Here is a 22,823-nt window from a genome sequence, read left to right on the forward strand (position 1 = left end):
GAGGCTCTGCACTCAGGCTGGGTGTAGTGTAATACAAGGGGAGGCTCTGCACTCAGGCTGGGTGTAGTGTAATACAGGGGGAGGCTCTGCACTCAGGCTGGGTGTAGTGTAATACAGGGGGAGGCTCTGCACTCAGGCTGGGTGTAGTGTAATACAGGGGGAGGCTCTGCACTCAGGCTGGGTGTAGGGTTAAACTTAATACAGGTGGAACTAGCAGTCTGCAGTGCACTCAGGCTGGATGTAGTACTAGTAGTGACTGTGTAACCCGTGTATGCAATGCAAGGGAAGGCTGAGCTCTACAAGCTGGGTGGAGAGTAGTGTAGTGGAGGGGGTGGGGAGAAGGGGGACCTTGGCTGTGATCATGATAATGAGGCAGTGAAGGAGAACAGGCCGGGCCTGTAGTAGTGAGTGTGACCTTATCCTGTGACAGCTGCAGACACATCAGCATGGCCTTGCTCAGAGGTAATTTACACCGCTGTAATCTCTATGTACAGTGTATAATGCAGGGCTCAGGAGAGTGTGTGTGTGTTTGTATTTTGCGTCCTCTCTCGTGTGAGTATAATGTGTGAGTGGTGCCAGCTTACTAACCCCCCACCCCCCCTTTCCCAGCTTCACCCCTGGTGTGTGTGTTTGGCCTGCTTCACCCCTGGTGTGCGTGTTTGGCCTGCTTCACCCCTGGTGTGCGTGTTTGGCCTGCTTCACCCCTGGTGTGTGTGTTTGGCCTGCTTCATCCCTGGTGTGTGTGTGTGTGTGTGTGTGTGTGTGTGTGTGTGGTGCCAGCTTCACCCCTGGTGTGTGTGTGGTGCCAGCTTCACCCCTGGTGTGTGTGTGGTGCCAGCTTCACCCCTGGTGTGTGTGTGGTGCCAGCTTCACCCCTGGTGTGTGTGTGGTGCCAGCTTCACCCCTGGTGTGTGTGTGGTGCCAGCTTCACCCCTGGTGTGTGTGTGGTGCCAGCTTCACCCCTGGTGTGTGTGTGGTGCCAGCTTCACCCCTGGTGTGTGTGTGGTGCCAGCTTCACCCCTGGTGTGTGTGTGGTGCCAGCTTCACCCCTGGTGTGTGTGTGTGTGGTGCCAGCTTCACCCCTAGTGTGTGTGGTGCCAGCTTCACCTCTGGTGTGTGTGTGGTGCCAGCTTCACCCCTGGTAGGTGTGTAGTGTTAGCCCGGGAGAATGTGTTATATGTGTGTTTTGAATCCTTTCTTGTGTGTGGTGCCAGCTTACCAGCCCCTCCCCTGGTGTGTGTAGTGCCAGCTTTACCCCCTGGTGTGTGTAGTGCCTGCTTTACCCCTGGTGTGTGTGTTGACTATTTCACCCCTGGTGTGTGTGGTGTCGGCTTCACCCCTGGTGTGTGTGTGTGTGTTGACAACGTCACCCCTGGTGTGTGTGTGTGTGTGTGTGGTGTCGGCTTCACCCCTGGTGTGTGTGTGTGTGTGTGTGTGTGTGTGTGGTGTCGGCTTCACCCCGTGTGTGTGTGTGTGTGTGTGTGGTGTCGGCTTCACCCCTGGTGTGTGTGTGGTGTCGGCTTCACTCCTGGTGTGTGTGTGTGGTGTCGGCTTCACCCCTGGTGTGTGTGTGGTGTCGGCTTCACCCCTGGTGTGTGTGTGTGGTGCGGGCTTCATCCCTGACGTGTGTGGTGTCGGCTTCACCCCTGGTGTGTGTGTAGTGCCAGCTTCACCCCTGGTGTGTGTGCGTATAGTGCCAGCTTCACCCCTGGCGTGTGTAGTGCCAGCTTCACCCCTGGTAAGTGTGTAGTCTTAGCCCGGGAGAATGTGTTATATGTGTGTTTTGAATCCTTTCTTGTGTGTGGTGCCAGCTTACCAGCCCCTCCTCTTAGCCCGGGAGAATGTGTTATATGTGTGTTTTGAATCCTTTCTTGTGTGTAGTGCCAGCTTTACCTCCTGGTGTGTGTAGTGCCAGCTTCACCCCTGGTGTGTATGTGTGGTGTTGGTTTCACCTCTGGTGTGTGTGTGTGGTGTCGGCTTCACCCCTGGTGTGTGTGTGTGTGTTTGTGTGTGGTGTCGGCTTCACCCCTGGTGTGTGTGTTTGTGTGTGGTGTCTGCATGTGTGGTGTCTGCTTCATCCCTGATGTGTGTGGTGCTGACTTCACCCCTGGCGTGTGTCTGTGTTGTGCCAGCTTCACTTCTGGTATGTGTGTGGTGTCAGCCCAGGAGAATGTGTTATAAATGTGGGTTTTTAATCGTTTTGTGTGTGTGTGTGGTGCCACCTTACCGCCTCACCCCCCCCCCCCCTCCCTCCGTGGTGTGTGTGTGTGTGTGTGTGTGCGCTGTCTGCTTCAAACCTGATGTGTGTGTGGTGTCGGCGTCACCCTTGGTGTGTGTGTGTGGTGCCAGCTTCTCCCTTGGTGTGTGTGGTGTCGGCTTCACCCCTGGTGTGTACTCTTGAGCGCTAAAGTATTATTAAATATAAATGTTATGGCCGGCGTGCAGCTTACGCCTACTGCTGGGTCTGTTAAATGCTGAGTGCATGAATGAGGCAACCTGATCTATATTATTATTTTTATTATTATTATTATTATTATTCCGCTCTATATGAAACTTTGACAATCACTAATAAGATTGTTGGCATCAAGCAAAGTTTAACCTTGTAAGCCATCTGTACCGATTGCATCATATGACTGGTAGTGCCCCAAAATGGCTAGAATGTAACATGAAAGTCCCGTATTGAGATGCATCAAAGATACCAATTATACCTGCAAAACGGATTAGTGACCTTTGTAACCGTTATTCCAGTGCCGACTGACCCTTGTACATACAGAGCTTATACTGATTACACGGCATACAGTATGTAATGTATGTGAGCACGCTGCCTCCCAGCTATAGCTGCCTGCTGCAAACCATGGGGGAGATTTATCAAAGCTTGGTAAGAGCGATAAAGTACCACACACAGGGGTTTATGTATCAAGCAGTGACAGCGTGAAGTGGAGTAGTTGCCCATAGCAACCAATCAGCTGTCAAGTAACATTTATCAAGTACAGTCTATAAAGTAAATGGTAGGAGCGGATTGGTTGCTATGGGCAACTGGTCCACTTCTCCACACTTTTCACTGCTTGATACATAAACTTTACAGGGGTCTAACTACTAAGCCTTGGAGGGAGCGAAATTGTACGCAATAAAGTACTAACCAACCAGCTCCTGTCATTTTTCAAACACAGCCTATGACATGGCAGTTAGTAGCTGATTAGCTGGTGCTTTATCTCCATCCAAGGCTTAGTAAATAGACCCCACAGTCTGTAAAGTGACAGCTAGGAGCTGATTGGTTGGTACTTTATCTCTCTTCACTTTATCTTTCTCCAAGGTTTGATAGATCTCGCCCCATATGAGTGGGGCTGTCCGAGGGGTGGGTGAAGTACATTGATTGGTAGAAGAGTAGGGACAGGGCCGGTTCTAGACCATGTGGAGCCCAGGGCGAATATTCCCTTTGCCCACCCCTTAAAGTGTGTTTATACCAATATATAGGCTGTTGGTGCAGCTTAGTGCACAATCTATACTGACAGCCTCCGTCTGCAGCACTTTATTTAAAGTGCAGGATGCGGACTCTGGACCATCATGATATCGCAAGGGGGTGTCCACCCAAATTATGGGCTTCCTGGAGACGTGACCCTTGCCGTTCTGCTGACTGGTAAGGGAGGGGGCTTATTCTCAAAAATATTTTTTTCAGTCTACTTTGTCAAGCTATTGGGAGGTCCCTAACAGTCACGTATACTGTATATGTTTTCTTTAAATAAGTTACTTAGGTATTACATTGTCTAAATACAATTAAAACATTGGCCTACTGACAAGCAGCATAGCGGGTCTCTCTCGTTCAAAGCAAATAAGGGTATTCACTAAGTACACATATAAAGGCAGCTTGGTGCATATAAAATAAGAGAACATACAGGTGAACATGAGGTTCCCAGACGTGGTCCTCAAGGCTCCCCAACAGTTCAGGTCTTATAGATATCCATGGTTGAGCACAGGTGGTTAAATCAAATTGACGTAGTAATGAAGTCACCTCTGGTCAAGCATGGATATCCTTAAAACCTGGACTGTTACGGTGCTTTGAGCACAGAGGGCCTGATTCAGAGCCGGACGCTCTGACCAGAGCGCTCGCTCAGAATCAGGGCCCTCCTACCTAAACTTGGAGCGGCCTCCTGGCCGAACGCATAGCTGTGGGTGACCACCCACAGCATATGCGAGCGGCCAAAAAGAACGTTGCGATGGTCAAGACCATCGGGCTTGCGACGAGACCCTGTGGTAGGGTCTTGTTGCCGCAAGCCCTGGAGTGATTTTGGCTCTATCAGAGCCAAAATTACTCCCACTGACATCACTAGTGATGTCAGTGGGGCTGGACCCAGACGGTAGGCGTTCCCATGGGAACGCCTCCGTCTGACAGCCACGGCCCCGGCACGCCCCCCAAAGGGGGGCGTGCTGTCACTCACCATCGACAGCAAGCCCCTTTTGGTGCTAGACCCCGAGCGACTGCTTCCCCGTCGCTCGCCGGGTCTCGCGCATGCGCACTTGGGCACCATCGACCCGCTAGCGAGCATACAGCGCTCGCGAGTGGGTCTGAATGAGACCCAGAGTTTGGGCACCTCTGATGTAGTGTGTTACAGGATGTGAAAACAAAACATGTTGTTGAATAAGCTGTAGAACAAGTTTGAAAAGAAAAAAAAGGCATAGTATGATATAGGAGTCCCTACAGATCGATATACCTCACCTGGAACCAGGAGTGAGTGTGACTAAAGCTGCATACACACACACAACGATTTTGTTACCAACGATTTTATGAACGATTTTCTGTCAGATTTTTTAAAGTGTAATGAACGATTTTATGGAACTACAAAGATTTTTTGCATATTCCCTTAATGAAAATCATTCAGTTGGCCAGTCTGACTGAACTACAAACCTGAACGCGCATGATCGTTCATCGTTTTAACTCAGAAAGTGAACGATTTTTACACCGATTGAACGATAAATGATATCGTTAACGATAATCGTTCAAACATCATGTGTGTATGCAGCTTCAGTCAGACCAGCCAGGCATGAGGCACGTCACGGCCGTCGAGTATCTCGGGACTCTTTCATTCCCCCCGAGTGACAGTCCCTCCAGGTCAGGTTCACTTCTAGACTGTCCCAGTCCCATCCTCCCACTCACTGACTCACTGTGGTGAAGACTAGAGCTGGATACACACTAGGCGATATATCGTCCGTTTAGTCTAGTTGACAGGTGTGTATGTTCACAGATGTGTCGGGTGTGTGGCACAGCCGATGGCTGATACATAGCGGTGCATCTGGCTTTGTGTACAGGCAGTCCGCCGACTGATGTCACAGCTGGGCAGGCAAATTTAAATGCCCACCCAGCTGTGACGTCAAGGCGACATGTCGAGTGGCTCATCGGTAAGTGTGTATACTTACCTGAATCAGTCGGTACAACGGCCGGTCGGCCGTCATGTTGACCAAGGCTTAGTACATCTCTCCCTGAGTCTCACAGACAGTCTGTGAGGAGGAATGCCGGACGCTTAGACGCGGCTCCTCACAAATGCCGCGGTGACTTAATCACGCCCGACGTTCAGGGAAAAGGGCAGAGGAAGATGCTTTCTTCCTGTATGTGCAGATGGCTGGTCACTGCGGAAGTGCGGCTGCACCCCCCGGCTAGTAGAGGACTGGCAATATGACTTCGGCTGCGCCCCCAGGCTTCATCGCCCTGGACAAAGGCCCTGTCAGCCTGCCCTTGAGTAGGGAATGCCTGTTCAGAGGACAAGTTACCCGTAGCAACCAATCAGCTGCTAGCTGTCATTTATCAAGTACCTTCTATAAAATAAAGGGAAGAAGCTGATTGGTTGCTATGGGAAGCTTCTCCACCTGTCCTGTTTTTAGCCAGTTTGATACATCTCACCCTTTATATCACAGGGCATTCGGACAGTGGTTTCCTTCACTGTCTAATTGGTATATACAGGGAATAATGCGGCCTAGCATTGGTAATAGTAATAATATTCCCTTTGTCCTGTTCAATGGGGCTTAACGCGATCCGCCACCAACAGTGTAGATGGCTGGTAATGAATGGTACTGAGTAAACCCCTTAAATGTTCTGTATTCCTTGGATAAAAACCATGTTACGGTCAGAAGCCTTCTTTGCAGTCTGCGCTGTCCGTGACGTAATAGCGCGAACGTGGGGCAGTTAATGAATGTCTGCACCTGCTGACTGGTGCCCTCCTCCAGCCATATTCTGAGATCATACGTTCCCCTATAGCTGGTCCTGCGCACCTAATGAGTCACTTTGCTTATAGTATCTCAATATGGGTCTTGCAGTTATGGGGGAAAGAAAATAAAAGCTGTGTCCAACTGCACCCCAATAATAGTAACTTAATGAGCAAATTATTTCACGGCATGAATATAAAATTTTATCCATTTTATTTGTTAATCTAACTGATACAGTAGTTTGGGTCGTACAATTGGCAGAACACATAGGGCGTGAATCGGAGGTGGGCGCACGGCTGATGTTGGACGTAGTGTAATACCGATCGGTGTTACAGCGTGTATGAACACTGACAGTGGGTGCCTTAGCCCTTGCACGTTCGGATGCACACAAACTGCTGTACACAAGGGAGGGACTTTGTAGCGGCATTGCATAAAGTCACAGAAGGGGCGACCGCCATCAGACGCAGCCTCTTCCGCATCCACACCTAGATCAGCCCCATAATGTCTTCACCTGGAATAGATAGAATCACCCCATCCACATTATGGACCTCATTCAGAGTCGGTCGCAAGCGCCGATGCGCTCGTAACCGACTCGATGGTTAGTCCTGTGCACGCGCAGCGGCCGCACTGAGCGTGCGCAAGCCCCGGAGCGACAGAGAAACTCTGTCGCTCCGGAGCTCGTTACCCAAAGGGGCGGCTGTCGATGTTGATTGACAACTCGCCCCGTTTGGTAGGCGGGCCGGGGGAGTGGTTATCAAAACGGAGGCATCCTTAAGGAACGCCTACCGTTTTGTGGGCGGCCGCACTGACATCATCAGTGATGTCAGTGGGAAGTTTCCTGCTCAAACAGAGCAGGAAGCCCCCTCGGGCTTACGAGTGCCGAGACCCAACCTTAGGGTCTCGTCGTAAGCCCCGATGGTGATCACCATCGTGACCATCAACCTGGTCGGTCGTTAAGCTGTGGGTGGTAACCCACAGCTTAACTAACGACCAGGAGGCCGCACTCTGCAAAAATGAAGCGGCCGCCCTCATTCAGAACGAGTGGTCGCTTCTTGCGAACGCCTCTGAATGAGGGCCTATGTGCTTAGATATAGAGTTATTGAAGATTCACATAAAGAGCAGAAGGATGGAGTTGACGTTACGGTCTGGTATAATGGACGTAAACCTCTGGCAATTTCCCCGCGTGGAGAACCTTTGTCTGATGTTTATGTCTGGAGAAAGGTCTGTTATGCCGGACCGAAATGTGGACCCTACCCCTCTTGTTTTTGGCAGTATGTGGTTCTTTTCCGTAAATCCTAAATTCAGGAACTTGGTGCGTACCCTCTCCAGTCTTTGTCTATGTGCGTTCATTTGGAATCTGGACTTCAAAGAGGACCACCTCTAAAAACCGCCCCACTGCCCCTGGGGCACGCTGGCGCGTCCTCGCTCATTCACATGTGTGCACGGGTTACAGCCTTTCACACTCTCCTGAAATACAATGTGCTGCTGTGAGCATCCTGGATTTCTGATACAGGTTTTTCTATCACCACCTACTTCTTCAAAATTGTCGACACTGTGACCTGTGTAAAGTTGAATAACCCTGTGGTTACGCAGTAGCCATGTACATTCATCTAAAATTTTCGCTTTTTACAGGTATTTTCGTTGTTGCTGCCAAAAGAACCCCATTTGGCACCTATGGGGGGGTGCTGAAGGATCACACTGCCACAGACCTGGGTGAGATTGCAGCAAAAGCCGCCCTGGCTTCTGGGAACGTGTCTCCTGATGCCGTGGATAGTGTGGTTTTCGGCAACGTTGCCCAGGTATGATGCTAGTCGCGGTGTATAATGCACCCAGTCGGCACCTCTTGTGTTCTAGCTATGCTTATTCGCACCATCTCAATCCTGATGATGCTGAAATACTCCCATTCTCCTAAACCATCTTCCAGTCCACACCACTGAATACCCCTGGACTCTATTCTTTGCTGTACTCCTAGTGTAGGATGTCACTGGCCGATATGGTCATTAGTCTGAAGTGTCCAGAGTCATCACTCGCGTGAGTGGCAAAATTTTCAACCTGTCGTTCATTGATCGGGTCTGAATGACCGTTACAGACAAATGTAAGGCCAACACCAGACCACACTTATGCCCTCACTGACTTACCTGCTTTTGGGATCTATTTTTCATTATTTTTTGTTCTGTGCTTCATAAAGCCCCATCTTATTTTCCTTCGCTACCATTGCTAACACCTATATACATGCACTCATCATTTCCCATAGTGATTATTGTAACCCTATGCTAACCAGTATGCCATCCTCAAAGCAGGCTCTGCTCTAATTCATCTTAGCTGTCACTGCCAGATCACACATGGAACGTAGTCAGGTTGTCACCAATTACAGTATTAACAGTAAGTAGGTCAGCACATAATGTTGAATGTCCTAATGTCTACATGGTTAATGTCGGCAATAGAAATGTTGGGGTTAGGTTTAGGCTTAAAATTGGGTATCAACCTTAAGTAACAGTCAACATTTTTTTTTTCCTTGTATACAATGTTGACATTTTGTCTGTACGTCGATATTATGGTGTCTACATAATGACTGACAGCGTCTTGATTGTTGCAAAAATATAATGGTCTTTCTGCAGGTGTCCTCCAGAGGAGAAGCCCCGCAGCATTGGAGACCGTATTTCCCCAGCAGGGTTTCCGACTGAAGCCCTGCAAGACTAGGGGAATAGAGAGGGGGTTATAGTTTCTATAGAGATGTGGTTTAGATAGAATGACTCTTTAGTTTAGTCTTTTTGTTGGTCCTATTTTATTATAAAGCCTAGCTTCCCAATTTATATCAGTAACATGCTGATAATGGCATTCCTCCATGCTGTCCATGGTATTGAGATAATTGCGGAGGCAGAGGAGGGTTACTAGCATCACTGGGCTCAGATTTACAATGAGTGCGTTTCATGGACTCTTATTAAAGATATCTAGAATTTAAGGTAAGATCTCACTAGGTTTTTGCTTGTACCTCATGCCATCGTTACAGGAAGACCTGATTTAATATGAATAATGTTATTTGACGTTGCAGACGGCCACCGATGCGATCTACCTGGCCAGACATGTTGCTCTCCGTGCAGGGATACCCGTACCTGTACCAGCTCTAACCGTCAACAGGCTCTGCGGCTCCGGCTTCCAGTCCATTGTCAGTGGGTGTCAGGTACGGGAAAACAAACGTGCTCATTATTCAGATAAATCCGTCGCCAGTAGTTACGTAACCGCCAAACATTCTTTTGCTGATTTGAATCTAACACAACCGAAAATCCGTGTTGGATGTTACTTTACAGTTATAGCCCATCGGTGACTTTATACAATGCTGCTACAAAGTACTTGTGTACATCCCTGCGTCCGAGGACTGAGACAGCGTCCGGACAAGCAGTAATTCCGATTGGTGCGTCCTTAGACCACCAACCGGTATCCCCTTCGAAACTTGCACCAGCCCTATTGTACCTTCTCCATCTGAGAACGTCATCCTATGTGAGTGGCTGTACATCTCTGTATGCAGGCACTATCAGCCACTCGCCACATAAGACGGTGCATCTCCGTGCCTGCGCTAAACCACCTCCCCTGTCACCGCCCAGGGACGCCCAATAAGTTTTCAACTCATGACTCCCGTGAGCCTCAATCGTAACCCCGATTCTGTGCGCACTCTGCACATGCGCAGTGTAACATAGACGCACGCACAGAAGAAAAGCATCGCTACGCTGCGTCCGACATTGTGCCTGACGCAGAATGGGTCCCTTGGTCTTTATTTGTTATTAGATAATAGTTGATCATACTGATATAGGGCTGGTAGATCACCTCTGCTGTTTGTACAGTGTATTGCAGATTATTCTCATTTCAGTCCGGCAAATATTGATTTCACCTTTCTTACCCCAGGAAATTGCCCTAAGGGAGTCGGAGATTGTGCTCTGCGGGGGGTCTGAGAGCATGAGCCAAGCTCCATACGCTGTTCGGAATATCCGATTCGGTACCAAGCTGGGAACAGACATCAAGGTGATATTATTGTCCAAATTCTGAACATGTGACAGTGAGCTGGTCATGTGACCATTCTGTGATGACCTTGCTCTTTTTAGGGTCAACCTTGGATCTAATGGGTTGCTCTAAATTCGGTATATCTTGTGTGTGTGTGTGTATATATATGTGTGTGTGTGTGTATATATATATATATATATATATATATTTTGTTTGTGCCCCTCGAGCAGGAGATGGTTGCTATGTTTTTCTTGCTATGTCAGTAGATAATTTGTTTCGGTATGCACGATGTGTGTTCTTATTTTTATCACCATATACAAGACCCTTCTGTGCTGGAGTAGCCTATATCTAATGAGCCTATTGCTCTAATTACGGCCAGCACGAATACTTTTTCCTGATGTCTGTGTATTATATGTGGTGTCTGCGTCCTGTAAATGCCATCACCGTATGGCCGTGCTTGCCGCTTGCTATATAGCTCAGTCTTCCACTCTCCATACCCCCAGATGGAAGACACTTTGTGGGCTGGTCTCACCGACTCCCACATAAAGACTCCCATGGCCATCACAGCCGAGAACCTCGCCGAAAAATACGGCATCACCAGGCAGGATGTTGACAACTATTCCTTCCAGACGCAGCAGAGGTGGAAAGCCGGTGAGTTACTGATGGATGGATTTTGAAGGATCCCTGACATGTAAAGTATATATGTTGCCCATTATCGTAAATCCTCTTGGTGAGAAGCCCTGTTGGGGAGGCGCTGTAAACCAATAGCACATGGGGTGTGTGCAAAGCAGCAGCCTCCTCTCTCTCCCACTCCCTGCGAGATGTGTCCCTACGGCTGAGCTGCTATACAGCGGCTAGCGCTGGTGATCACACTGAACCCCTCCCCCCCCCTCCTCCCCCTGGATTCGCCACTGGTTAGAACCCGCCACCTATTGCCGGTTATACGTGTGTTCACATTGAGAAGGTGAATTTCATAACTAGCTACAATATACATGATCTGAATCTCATCCCTTCTCCAGCCCAGGACGCCGGATACTTCGCCGCTGAGATGGCTCCTATTGAATTAAAGTCGAAGAAAGGTCCTATTAAAATGGAGCAAGACGAGCACCCCAGACCGCAGACCACCTTGGAGCAGATGGCAAAACTCCCCCCTGTGTTCAAGAAGGACGGCGTGGTGACTGCCGGAAACGCATCGGTGAGAGAGGCGCTATAGTTGTGTTACTAAACCAATGCATAGATATGGCGGTCTTGGGGTAGGCTTCTTTGTCCTCCGTTGCCCTCGCTGAGGCCTTTTCTCAGACTTCCATGTTGGGAACAGCTCAACCACCTACTTTCCATATACTTTGTATACCTCATTTATTTACCCCACTCTATTGCCGTATTTCTGTCCTTATTACATCCAGTAACACAGATTCTATGCCGCAGGGGATCTGTGATGGAGCCGGCGTCGTAATTGTTGCCAGCGAGGAAGCCACCACCAAACACAAGCTCACCCCGCTGGCTAGGATCGTGGCGTACCACGCGTCTGGATGTGACCCCAAGATCATGGGCATTGGTAAGGAGAAGTAATGTTCTCGGGAGTTTATACATTTTGGGGTCACGCGTTGTATTATAGGTTGTAGTATTATTATTATTATTACAGTCATCATTCTAAGTGTTGGAACATGAGCTTTTTATTTCTTAGTGTTGCTAGTACAATATTCTATATTAAATATCACCTGTTAACTACATATAGTAGAGGTTTCATAATGGGGGCTCAACCAACATGCATTAGATTGCTGCCTGTCATTTCTCCAGGACCTTCTGGCACAAGACTGTAATGAGACCGTGTTGTGCCAGAGTGTTGAAGCCAGCTGGGAATATAACACAGAAAGTGCCATGGGCATGAGACCAAGGGGTAAATTTACTAAGATTCGAGATGGTCCCGCTTTTCAAAGAGATTAATCTCGCTGGAACTCCCCAAAACTCGGGTGATTTAATCACTTTTTATCTCTCAAATTTACCAACAGGCGATTTGAGGCAAATTGAGTTGGTCGATGGTGAAGCAGAACGAAATATCTCTCCCGAGTATCTCGTTTTGCAGGAGATTACTCGCCCGAGATTGCAGTGTTTTCTCTCTGCAAATCTCTCCCGAGCTAGGAGCCTGCACATATCCGTGAGATATGTGCAGGCTGCTTTTGTGCTAGTCCTGTAAAAAAAAAAAACAGGTTAAATTCTTTAAAAAAAAAAAAAAAAAAAAGACGTGGGGTCTCCCCCCAACAGCCTATCCAGCCCCGGACTTGTCAGCCTGGCCTGGTACCTAAATTACGTGGAACAAAACGAGTAGGGTTTAGGTACCAGCACCAGGCTGCAGGTCCAGTCCTGGTTTTAAATATGGAATCGGTATGATATCCCGGCTGCCGCATGGTCGGGAGTTCGAATTCCAGCAGCGGCAGGCCGACAAACCAGCAGAGCCCGGCAGCGGAAGCCCAACAGCGCTGAAAATCCCGATCGTCCTAAGATAAGTATCTACTAACCTAACCCCCCTAGCCCTCCCTAGGGGTGCATAAACCTAAGTCCCCCCCGGGTGCCCTAAACCTACCCCCCCCCCCCTGCGATTGGTTGTCCAATCGCGGCGCCCGGCATCCCTTCAATCAGGATGCCGGGCGCCTGTCTCCCGGCTTCGGGGAAATGACAGGCGTCTAGATATAGACGCCCGGCATTTCACCCTCGCTGGGATATGACAGTCGGGAAGCCAGCTGCTGGTATTAAGGCAGCCGGCTTCCCGATTGTATACCTTTAAATATAGGGGGAAAAAATTGTGTAGGGGTCCCCCTATATTTAAAACCAGCACCGGACCCAAAACTACCGTGGTATAATGCCACAGCCAGGAGACCATATTACCAGGTTTCCAGGGCCAAAGCATTATCACCCCAAGCCGCTCAGGCTAGTTTTGAGGCAGGTTAGTACTTTGTCGAGCCACCTTTTGCGGCAATTACAGCTGCAAGTCATTTTGGATAAGTCTCTATGAGCTTGCCACATCTTGCCCCTGGGATTTTTGCCCATTCCTCAAGGCAAAACTGCTCCAGCTCCTTCATGTTGGATGGTTTCTGCTCGTGAACAGCAATCTTCATGTCTGACCACAGATTCTCAATTGGATTGAGATCCGGGCTTTGGCTAGGCCATTCCAACACATTTACATGTTTCCCCTTAAACCACTTGAGTGTTGCTTTAGCGGTATGCTTCGGGTCATTGTCCTGCTGGAAGGTGAACCTCCGTCCCAGTCTCAAATCACAGGCAGACTAAAACAGGTTTTGCCCAAGAATATCCCTGTATTTAGCACCATCCATCTTTCCCTTGACTCAAATCAGTTTCCCAGTCCCTACTGCTGAAAAACGATGGTGTTCTTGGGGTGATGAGATGTGTTGGGTTTGTGCCAGACATTTAGCGTGTTCCTTGGTGGCCGAAAAGTTCAATTTTAGTCTCATCTGACCAGAGCACCTTCCTCCATACATTTGGGGAGTCGCCCACATGCCTTTTGGCAAACTCTAATCGTGTCTTCTTATTTTTATCACTAAGTAATGGCTTTTTTCTGGCCACTCTTCCATAAAGCCCAGCTCTATGGAGTGTACGGCTTATTGTGGTCACATGCACAGATACACCAGTCTCTGCTGTGGAACTCTGCAGCTCCTTCAGGGTTACCTTTGGTCTCTGTGCTGCCTCTCTGATTAATGCCCTCCTTGCCCGGTCTGTGAGTTTTGGTGGGCGGCCCTCTCTTGGCAGGTTTATTGTGGTACCATGTTCTTTCCATTTGACCATTTGATGATGATGGATTTGATGGTGCTTCGGGGGATCATCAAAGATTTGGATATTTTTTTAGAACCCAACCCAGAATTGTATTTCTCAACAACTTTGTCCCTGACTTGTTTGGAGAGCTCCTTGGTCTTCATGGTGTGATGCATCTTGCTTAGTGGTGTTGCTGCCTCTGGGGCCTTTCAGAAAAGGTGTGTATATACTGACAGATCATGTGACACTGAGATTTCACAGGTGGACTTCATGTCACTAATTATGTGACTTTTTTGTGCAGATCCATCACCTAAAATTCAGATAAAAAAAAAATGACAGGTTGTAATGTAACAAAAGGGAAAAAGCCAAGGGGGTGAATACTTTTGCAAGGCACTGTAAACTATATAAACCCTACATGCAGTAGGTCAGTAAGGAATTTCTGTGTGTGGGTTTTTTTGTTTTGTTTTTTTGCAAATTAAAATCCTCACATTCATTAGGAATGCAGAATAGATGTGCTTTTCATTGCGTAGTAAATCACATGTCCGCGTCACTAGGATGTATTCATAGATACAGGATGTATATACTGTTCAGTCCTTTATTTTCTGAGTCATGCTGGTAAATATTCTATTGTCTCCTCATTATGGGGTAGATGTACAAAAACTTGGAGAGAAGTAAAGTGGGGAGAGAGAAAGTGCCAACCAATCAGCTCCTGCCATTTTTCAAACACAGCCTGTAGCCTGACAAGAGTTGATTGGTTGGTACTTTCTCTCTACAAATCTTAGTACATCTACCTCTCTAGATCCCAGTGGTTTTATTAATTCGTTTGGTTTTCATGTCATTTAGAGGGAGATGCATCAAATCTCGTAAAAACTGAAGAAGTTGCCCTTAGCAACCAGTTAGTTTCTTGCTTGCACTCTTATACATTCTATAAAATGATGATTGGTCTTTAGAAGACTTGACACATCTCCCCCTTAATTTCTTGCCGATTGCATGATTTTAGACGCCTCTTACGATGAATTGTGTGGAAATCGTGTAGTATTTGGTTAGGAATACAATCCGATGCGTGCTCCCGCTGCTCTTGTATCGTATCTTATGATCAGACGTGCGGCCCATATTACCCGTCGTAATCGTATGCAGATCATGCCATGTATATGTGCATGCGATGCATCGTGCGTCCGAGCGGCGTCATTTGATTTATAGTCATTTATAAGATCGCATGTTTTAGTGAGGCACACGATCTATTGTATCACGACCCGTCGTACAGGGGCGAATGATCGTACGTGAGATCGTATGTACATCGTGTGTCAAAAAAGCCCAAATCGTGCTTCCGGGACTGCCAGGGAGCTGCCGGGGAGTTCAGGGGAAATCGTATGGTGAATAGCATCTTATGCTGGTTGTACTAGTGTATGGCCAGCATAAGTGTTGTCTGAGAGCAGGATCACATAGCTTTTACGTGACTGATCAGTACCCCATATACAGTGTGATTTGATTGCAGTAGTGTCTCTCTTTTTTTAGAAGTTGCTCTTTTATGTAACATAACATGTAAGGGGTTTTCTAGTGCAGTTGGGGACCACCTGAGGTAATGCGTTTTATTAACTGCGTATCTGCACAGATAAAGTACTGCACAGATCACTATGGTGCAGGGTTGCATAAAATTGGATTTAAAAAAAAATTAAATCAAAAACTGAATAATTTTGATTTAAATCAGATTTTTTTTGGATTTAGATAGGATTTTTTATTTACAATTTTTTTTTAAGTAAACGTTTAAAATTTTTAAACGTGTATTAAAATGTATTTATTTTTTTTTTATTTTTAAATCCAATTTTACCCTGCTATGGTGTATGCAGGCTTTATTAGCTTATTTAAAAAAAAAAAAAAAAGTGTGTCCTCAAATCAGTAACCAGCCCCAGACCTCTGGGCCTGGGCTGGCATTGGAAAATAGGGGGAAAACCGGCATGTGTGTTTTTTCGTTTTTTTTTTTTTCAATAACCAGCACTTGGCAGAACCAGCCAGGGTGGCTGACACTATAGTAGGGTGACACGCAGCATGGACAACCAGCCCCAAAATGGTCAGCCTAGGGCTTGAATCTATCAGAAAGTAGGGACCCCAAATATAAAATGGGGTCTACCCTCCCGAGGGCTGAAAGCCCAGGGTTTTTCCCTGTGTTCCTGGTGACTGGATGTGGGGTTAATGGGTAATTAAGAGTTAATAATATTGTTCTTTACAGGCAGCCTACAATTCCCAGCGATCCTGCCCCAGCATGATGGCAAGCCCGGACATTAAGTGCCCGCTGGCACCTGTAGTCCGCCTGTAAAGAAAATAATAAAATGATCACTGGATACTGACACCGAATGTTGTAATACTTTATTACGGAACAGCCGCCACACATCACTCTTCCCCAAATTAATACCTTCTAAATCCTTAAGTCGGCATCCACGGGTCTTGGTAAAATAACCGAACGGAACCCAACAGACAGGCTGCTGGCACAGCCACCGTGAAATGACAAGTCATTAGCGGACACTGCCATAGTAATGAATGGGGAAGAGCTGATTGGCTGATAACGGACACTTCCATAGCAACCGTTCACATACTCTCAGCCAATCGGAGCTTCCCCATTCATTTCTATGGAAGTGTCAGCAAATCAGTTTATTTCATAAATGACAACATTTCATGCGTTTTGAACTGAGGGTTCCATGCGCGCTGTCATCGTATGGGGGGGGCGCTTCAGCTGTCTGTGCGCGAGTGGGGAGATAAGGGGGCAGATGTACTAAGCTCTGGAAAGTGATAAACAACCAACCAACCAGCTCCTAACTGTCACGTAACAGGCTGTGTTTGAAAAATGGCAGGAGCTGAGTTGTTGGTAGCTTATCACTTACCAGAGCTTAGTACATCTGCCTCAAGACCTTATTATATAGCAGGTTATTTTACTGTGACTGTCTGGCTGGGAGATACGTCATGGACCTGTTACCTTTTTCTCTTTGCCATTTGGCTTTTTAGGTCCCGTTCCTGCCATTACTGAAGCACTTAAGAAAGCCGGACTGACCATCAAGGACATGGATCTGGTGGAGGTAACTGATGACGTGGTTACTGGTCTTGCCCAAAGTGCTCTAATTCATAACCAGCCACGATACAGATATGAGGGGGAAAAAAAATTCTGTAACCATTTTCCGGCCGCCTGCTCTCAACAAACCGTGGATTAGTGGCTGTTGACTCCTACAGAAAACAGTGTCCATCCTCTTCTCTTAATGCCGAGACGTCCTATGACATCCACCAGCAGAGGGCAGTCCCGGGACAGTGCAGTGTGTATCTCGCCTGCCCGCTGGCTCCCTCACATCCATGTGAATGTTCTGTTTACACTGAATCCTTTAATGGTGGCTAAAGGGGGGACTCAAGCAGTCCTGGGTCTCCGTACAAACATCTGGGGATCCTACTACGTGAAAGACCTCGCTCATTAATTGTTTTAAGTAAATGTACCTGCACTGCTGAAAAACTCACACCATCATAATCTTGATATTTTTGATTTGTGTTTTTTCCCTATAAAACATCTAGTTGACACACAAAAAAAATCTAATATTTCTAACAAAACGGATGCACCCTAATTAAGAAAAAAAAAAGTCATGATGGTGGGAGGACGTTCCATTGCTTAAGCCTCTATCCCGTTTATCGCATATCAGGCTGATGGACGAGAGGAACTAAACTTCGATGGAATCGCTTCCTCTAGGGTTCCATCTATGCAGTATACTGTATTTGCGGATGGCGAGTGCTGTAAGCAGATTAATGTAAATACCTGGATCTGTCCATTCATGTAACGTAACCTGCTGCCATAAGCTGTCTGTGCAGTCGGATCAATGACTTAGAATGTGGGATGGACTGTTACAGATCTATGCCTGCACTTGGCAGCATGCATTGAGCAACTGCTGAATTTCTGATCTCTGAAAGCTGTTGTTGTGGTAAGAAGAAAACTTAAGTTCCAATGATTTTCTCCATTACAACATATCAATTGTTTACAGGCTAGGTAGTGCTTGGACAACACTGATGGCATGGCTTATAGATTCAGTTTTACATTGGATCTAAATGTGCAGGAATATGGGTAATGTGCAAATATGTTTATTTCTGTTCAGTGAAAATGTGTATGGCCATTTGTGGTGTACAATTCATTTAGTGGCCCGAAGAAATACAGATGTGTCCTTATTGCACCATATGGTGCGAAACGCCTGGCGCAGCATTGCGCACTTTTTCCTCAGTTTTGCTACTTTTTCCTCACAGGTTTCTTTGGCGCAATTTGAGGATATGTGAATGTATCTTTATTAGCGAGCCAGCAGCCTGAGAATATACTAGGAACGTATGATATCTCTCTGTGCCTCATGCCTCGGTGAGGTCACTAGTTTCTGTTGAGTTTATTTATTTTTTTCCTATTAGCCCAGCCAAAATGGCCGCCTTTAGAATGTCTAAGTTATGGTCACACTTTAAAATATTGAAGAATTAATTGGTATGTAATAATTACACTGTAATAAATCTGTTATTTCCATCAATAGGTGAATGAGGCATTTGCTGCCCAGTACTTGTCAGTGGAGAAAGTTTTAGGCCTAGACCGTGAGAAGACCAATGTTAATGGAGGAGCTATCGCCCTGGGGCATCCGCTGGCTGCGTCAGGTTCACGAATCATTGCTCACCTCACCCACGAACTGAGGTGCGTTTCACTGGCTTAACCAGCAATTTGCATAGTCACAGTGTATTTGTATAAATGGCGTCTAGTGATGGTGTTATTGTATAATGTTGTGTTGGTTTTTGATCTTTACCTCAAGTGCTAGTTAATCTCAAGTGCGTCAGCCCATCCGCTGGCTTTCCATGTGGAGTTTACTGGGTTACGGGTTATAAAACAGAAGCTGGGGTTTGGTCAGCAAAGGCCTTAGTGCTGGTAAAGACCAACGCGTTTCACCTATCAAATCCCGACATCCAAATTGTTTACAATTTGTCCATTTAGTGAAATCTCTGTCCATACTTCCACGTAAGCATTTATAAGATGTACAGTATGTGTACAATATACTTATGCATTTTTTTTGTGTGTTTAAAGTACATTAAAACATACATTGGTACATGAGAAATCACTAAATAGTTAATGAATTGCTATAGAAGTTGTTACTTTTATGATATTTAAAATCACTTAACAATTGGTCACATACTACGGAATAATTGCTGCTGTCATAGAAAGTACATGATGTATACTGAGGGGGGAATCCAATTAACCCTGCTGCTTATTACACGCGTCTGGTGATTCAATTACAGTTGTTTACCCTCTGCGCTAATTCAGAGGTGGACTTTTCCTTGCAGCTTCAGGACCTTTACAATAGTCGTTGTAACAGTTTTCAAAAATGTTCTTTAATATCTGACCAATATTCACTAAGTGCTTTTAGATGAGAAAATGAAGGTAACACTATTTAAAACAAGTTAATTATTGACATCTGAGGGTTAGTCCGAAGTACATATTTTAACGAGGGGCTGCTACACCGTTGCTAGAAAAATGTTCAGCTAAAAAAAATTGCTCAAAAAAGCTATTTCCGCACATATAGTACTCTGCATAGGTACCGTAGTGCGCTATTTTACCTGCCAAGATGCGTACACCTCCGCAGCCTATGCGCCTAGGTTACTACAAGTTATCATCATTAGTCTGTGCTTGCACCTGCCCTGCAGCCGGGTAATAAACACGCCTGCATGAGCAGTGTTTAACCCTTACTGAACTTGGCCTATGCGTGAACGCCCCTTCCTCCAGGTCCCTCACCCCTCCGGACCACCTCTCCAGTCACAAGATGGATATGTCCAAAGTGCATGTGCGACCATATAGGAGAATACACGTCACTGTATACTGTATTTGTGCATGAGCTGAGCAAAACCATGTAACATGCGCTGCTCAAACTGCTGAGCCTTAGAATATTTACTGATGAAATATTAAAGACTAATGAATACTTACAGAATATATGGGCACTCCCAGCATTAAGCCATGTACAGCTGCCTGATGAAGTCTGTACATGATAGTCGAAACGTGCAAGAAATTACAAGCACCTTGCTGATCGAGGGCGGGTTGCAGCAAAGGGAGAAATGTGGTCAAAACCCGAAAAATGATTGTTTGACCGCATTTCTCCATATGCACCAAGCCTCGGAATGCGATGCACTTCGGGGTTTGGTTGCGGTGAGTAACGCCACTTTCAGACTTCTATGGGTAGAGTGCTGTGAGAGGGATCCAATTGCATCACCACCCCCGCGGTACGTGCGTCTTTCTGCACATGTGTAAAAGGATGCCAGAGGGGCTTCTGGGTCATAGAGCTGGAAGTCTCTCATTTGCAAAGGACCACTGTTACCGAGAGAGTGGTCCTTTGGGCATTGTTTCATGCATACCGGCGTAATGAATGCAAACAGCAGCGGGATCCCAAATGCGATGTGTCATGCAGCCCGCCCCTAATCAGGATATGTAAATAATCGTATAATATATGGTTTGAACATTGCAAACATCTATTACTGTATGTCATGTGTTCTAACAAATTTTGACAGTAATATTTATTTGAAACTATTAATACAATTAGAAAAAAAATGATAATTAAAAATGTTAATCTAAACCTTCCTGTCTTCAGGCGTCGGGGTGGTAAATACGCAGTGGGATCGGCCTGCATTGGTGGAGGACAAGGGATCGCCATTATCCTGGAGAATGTCGTCTAAAATCTCCGTCTACAGCACAGGAATCAATGGACAGTGTGATTTTTTTATTTTTTTTTGGGAAACATGACCAACCGGTTATAAAGTAGTAGCATATTGTGTATGACTGTGTGTCAAACCAAATGGCGGATACAGTCTAGTGCTAAGGAAGATGTAAAGAGGCCGCGTCACTTTCTGTGACGCAATACATGAGACCAGACAACCCCATCCTCTGTTGGAGAAATGCTATAATCCATTTATATTTTTACAACAATAGATCTTCTCATTGTGCCTGTTATAAGCTTGTTAATGGCATTGTCCAATAAGAGCAATGGGCATTACCGGTAGCTTTTATTTGCGCTGTTCCTTGAGCGCATCATAGATCTTCCAGTCTTTGTTGTTCAAATTTAATCCAAATAAGTATTATTTTTGATCTTGCGTTCCTTCCGTACAGTGTACTAATTATATCCATGTTTTTATGCACCGCAAACGTGTCTTAGCTAAAACTGTCCATCTGTAGTGTAAAGACATTTGTTGAAACAAATCCCAAACACAACGAGGAACTCAGATAATCAGTTATTTCACTATGAACATCCGGTGCCTCGTGCCCCAATGATCTCACAAGCACCTAATGATTTCGTAGGCTACATGTTAATGAATATTGGTTTTGTCGTAAAATGGCCGACCCCAGTGTGTTGGTGGCTCGTTTGCATGAAGGCTATTAAAGGTTGTGGGACTGGCTGCCTAATGTAAACACCTAGTTATATATTATCACCACCCAACGTGTGAACCAGTAAGTTACTATACTATAATTTTAGTTGTTGTCACTTATACTACACTGGCCAAGAACAGACAATCCAACTACACAACTTTCTTTCTCCGTTGTGTTCAAAATTCAATGTGAACTCATTCGTGTCACAATGAATGTAAAGCTCTACTAATGCCAGGAATTAAAGGGCTAGCTCACTGTACAAGTGCCTTTATAAAGACTGCTAAATAAAATGTCAATTCAAAACGTTAGTTTCTCATGATCAATTTTATTATGCATTCAAAACATTTATTGGTGTGTTCTGCTGCGTGGCATCAGGATATGTAACTTGTGCCCCTAGTGTGTATGTATGTACAGCTCTTTCTGGGTGTCCGTACACCAGATGGCGTGAGATTCCCCGCGTGACAGATATGCTGTGCAAAATATAGCGTATTGTATTAAGTTTCTTCGCAGACGCGGTGGAAATCCAGTCACCGTGCACCAGAGACGCTGGGCTGCGACTGCACAGGAATTGCTTTCACACACGTACAAAGTCGTAGATGAAGCACCACCTAATTTGGCGTGGGGAAAAGCCGCGACCGCTCGCTTTGGAGCCCTTTTTGCACAGATTCAGACGCACACACTTGTACAAATGTTGCAAGCCCCAGTGGTCAGTGCACACTAGCTGGGCAGGATTTGTCACGTCAGTGTGTTATAATTATGTGACTAAGGGCCATATTCAATTGCCGGCAAAAACCCGTTATCGGCGATACTTATTCGCCGATGACGTCATCTTCGCCAATCTGGACTTATCCCCGTCTTCAATTCTTCCGACTTTTTGCCGGTGCTGAAAGTCAGTGGTTTGATCCTAGCGATAAAGTATCACCTATGAATAGGTGTTGAAAAAAAGTGCAGAATTGGGGTTTTGGAGTACAAACTTCTAAAAACCACCCTGCACCCCTTGGACAGTCCCCCAAAGGTATTCTGTGTCAAAGTTTTAAAATTACCACAGGACACCCCAAAAAAGGTATTTTCATTTTGGGGGTGAAAAAAAAAAAAGTTGTGGGAAAAACTTGTAAACTAGTGAAAAAGACCCCGGTGGTAGTGAGCGGGGGGGGGTCTCCAAGTATGCCCCAGGTGTTTTTTTTTATTTTATTTTTTTTATTGCAGGTGGATGCTTCTCGATTTTTAAAAGTACACATTAGCCACTTTAAAATATGCTTGCACCCATTTTCATGTACCCCAAATTTGGTAGGACTACTCACTTAAAAAAAAAACAACTTGCTAAATGCTATTCTTCACCCCTTAAGCAGAGACGCTAAACGGCACCTATTGAGACCCTTTAAACACCCCAAATACCTTGAGCATAGTGAATCCCCATGTCAGAGCTTCTTTTGGGGTGGTGTCAGGCTGATTTCCCAAAAAATGACAA

General features: G+C 46.2%; 1 protein-coding gene across 1 annotated transcript; it reads left to right on the forward strand.

Moving 5' to 3' along the window:
* The first annotated feature begins 313 nt into the window (after positions 1-313).
* Positions 314-21,663, forward strand: ACAA2 (acetyl-CoA acyltransferase 2). The gene is made up of 10 exons (XM_088476484.1): positions 314-462; positions 7,828-7,994; positions 9,248-9,376; positions 10,096-10,212; positions 10,695-10,842; positions 11,211-11,386; positions 11,617-11,746; positions 16,954-17,024; positions 18,492-18,646; positions 20,583-21,663. Exons 1-10 carry the CDS (start codon positions 447-449, stop codon positions 20,665-20,667), a joined length of 1,194 nt encoding a protein of 397 aa, XP_088332610.1. The 5' UTR covers positions 314-446; the 3' UTR covers positions 20,668-21,663.
* Positions 21,664-22,823: the final 1,160 nt, after the last annotated feature.

This window comes from Taudactylus pleione, unplaced genomic scaffold, assembly GCF_031769625.1.
Source record: "Taudactylus pleione unplaced genomic scaffold, aTauple2 ptg000189l, whole genome shotgun sequence".
NCBI classification, from domain to species: Eukaryota; Metazoa; Chordata; class Amphibia; order Anura; family Myobatrachidae; genus Taudactylus; species Taudactylus pleione.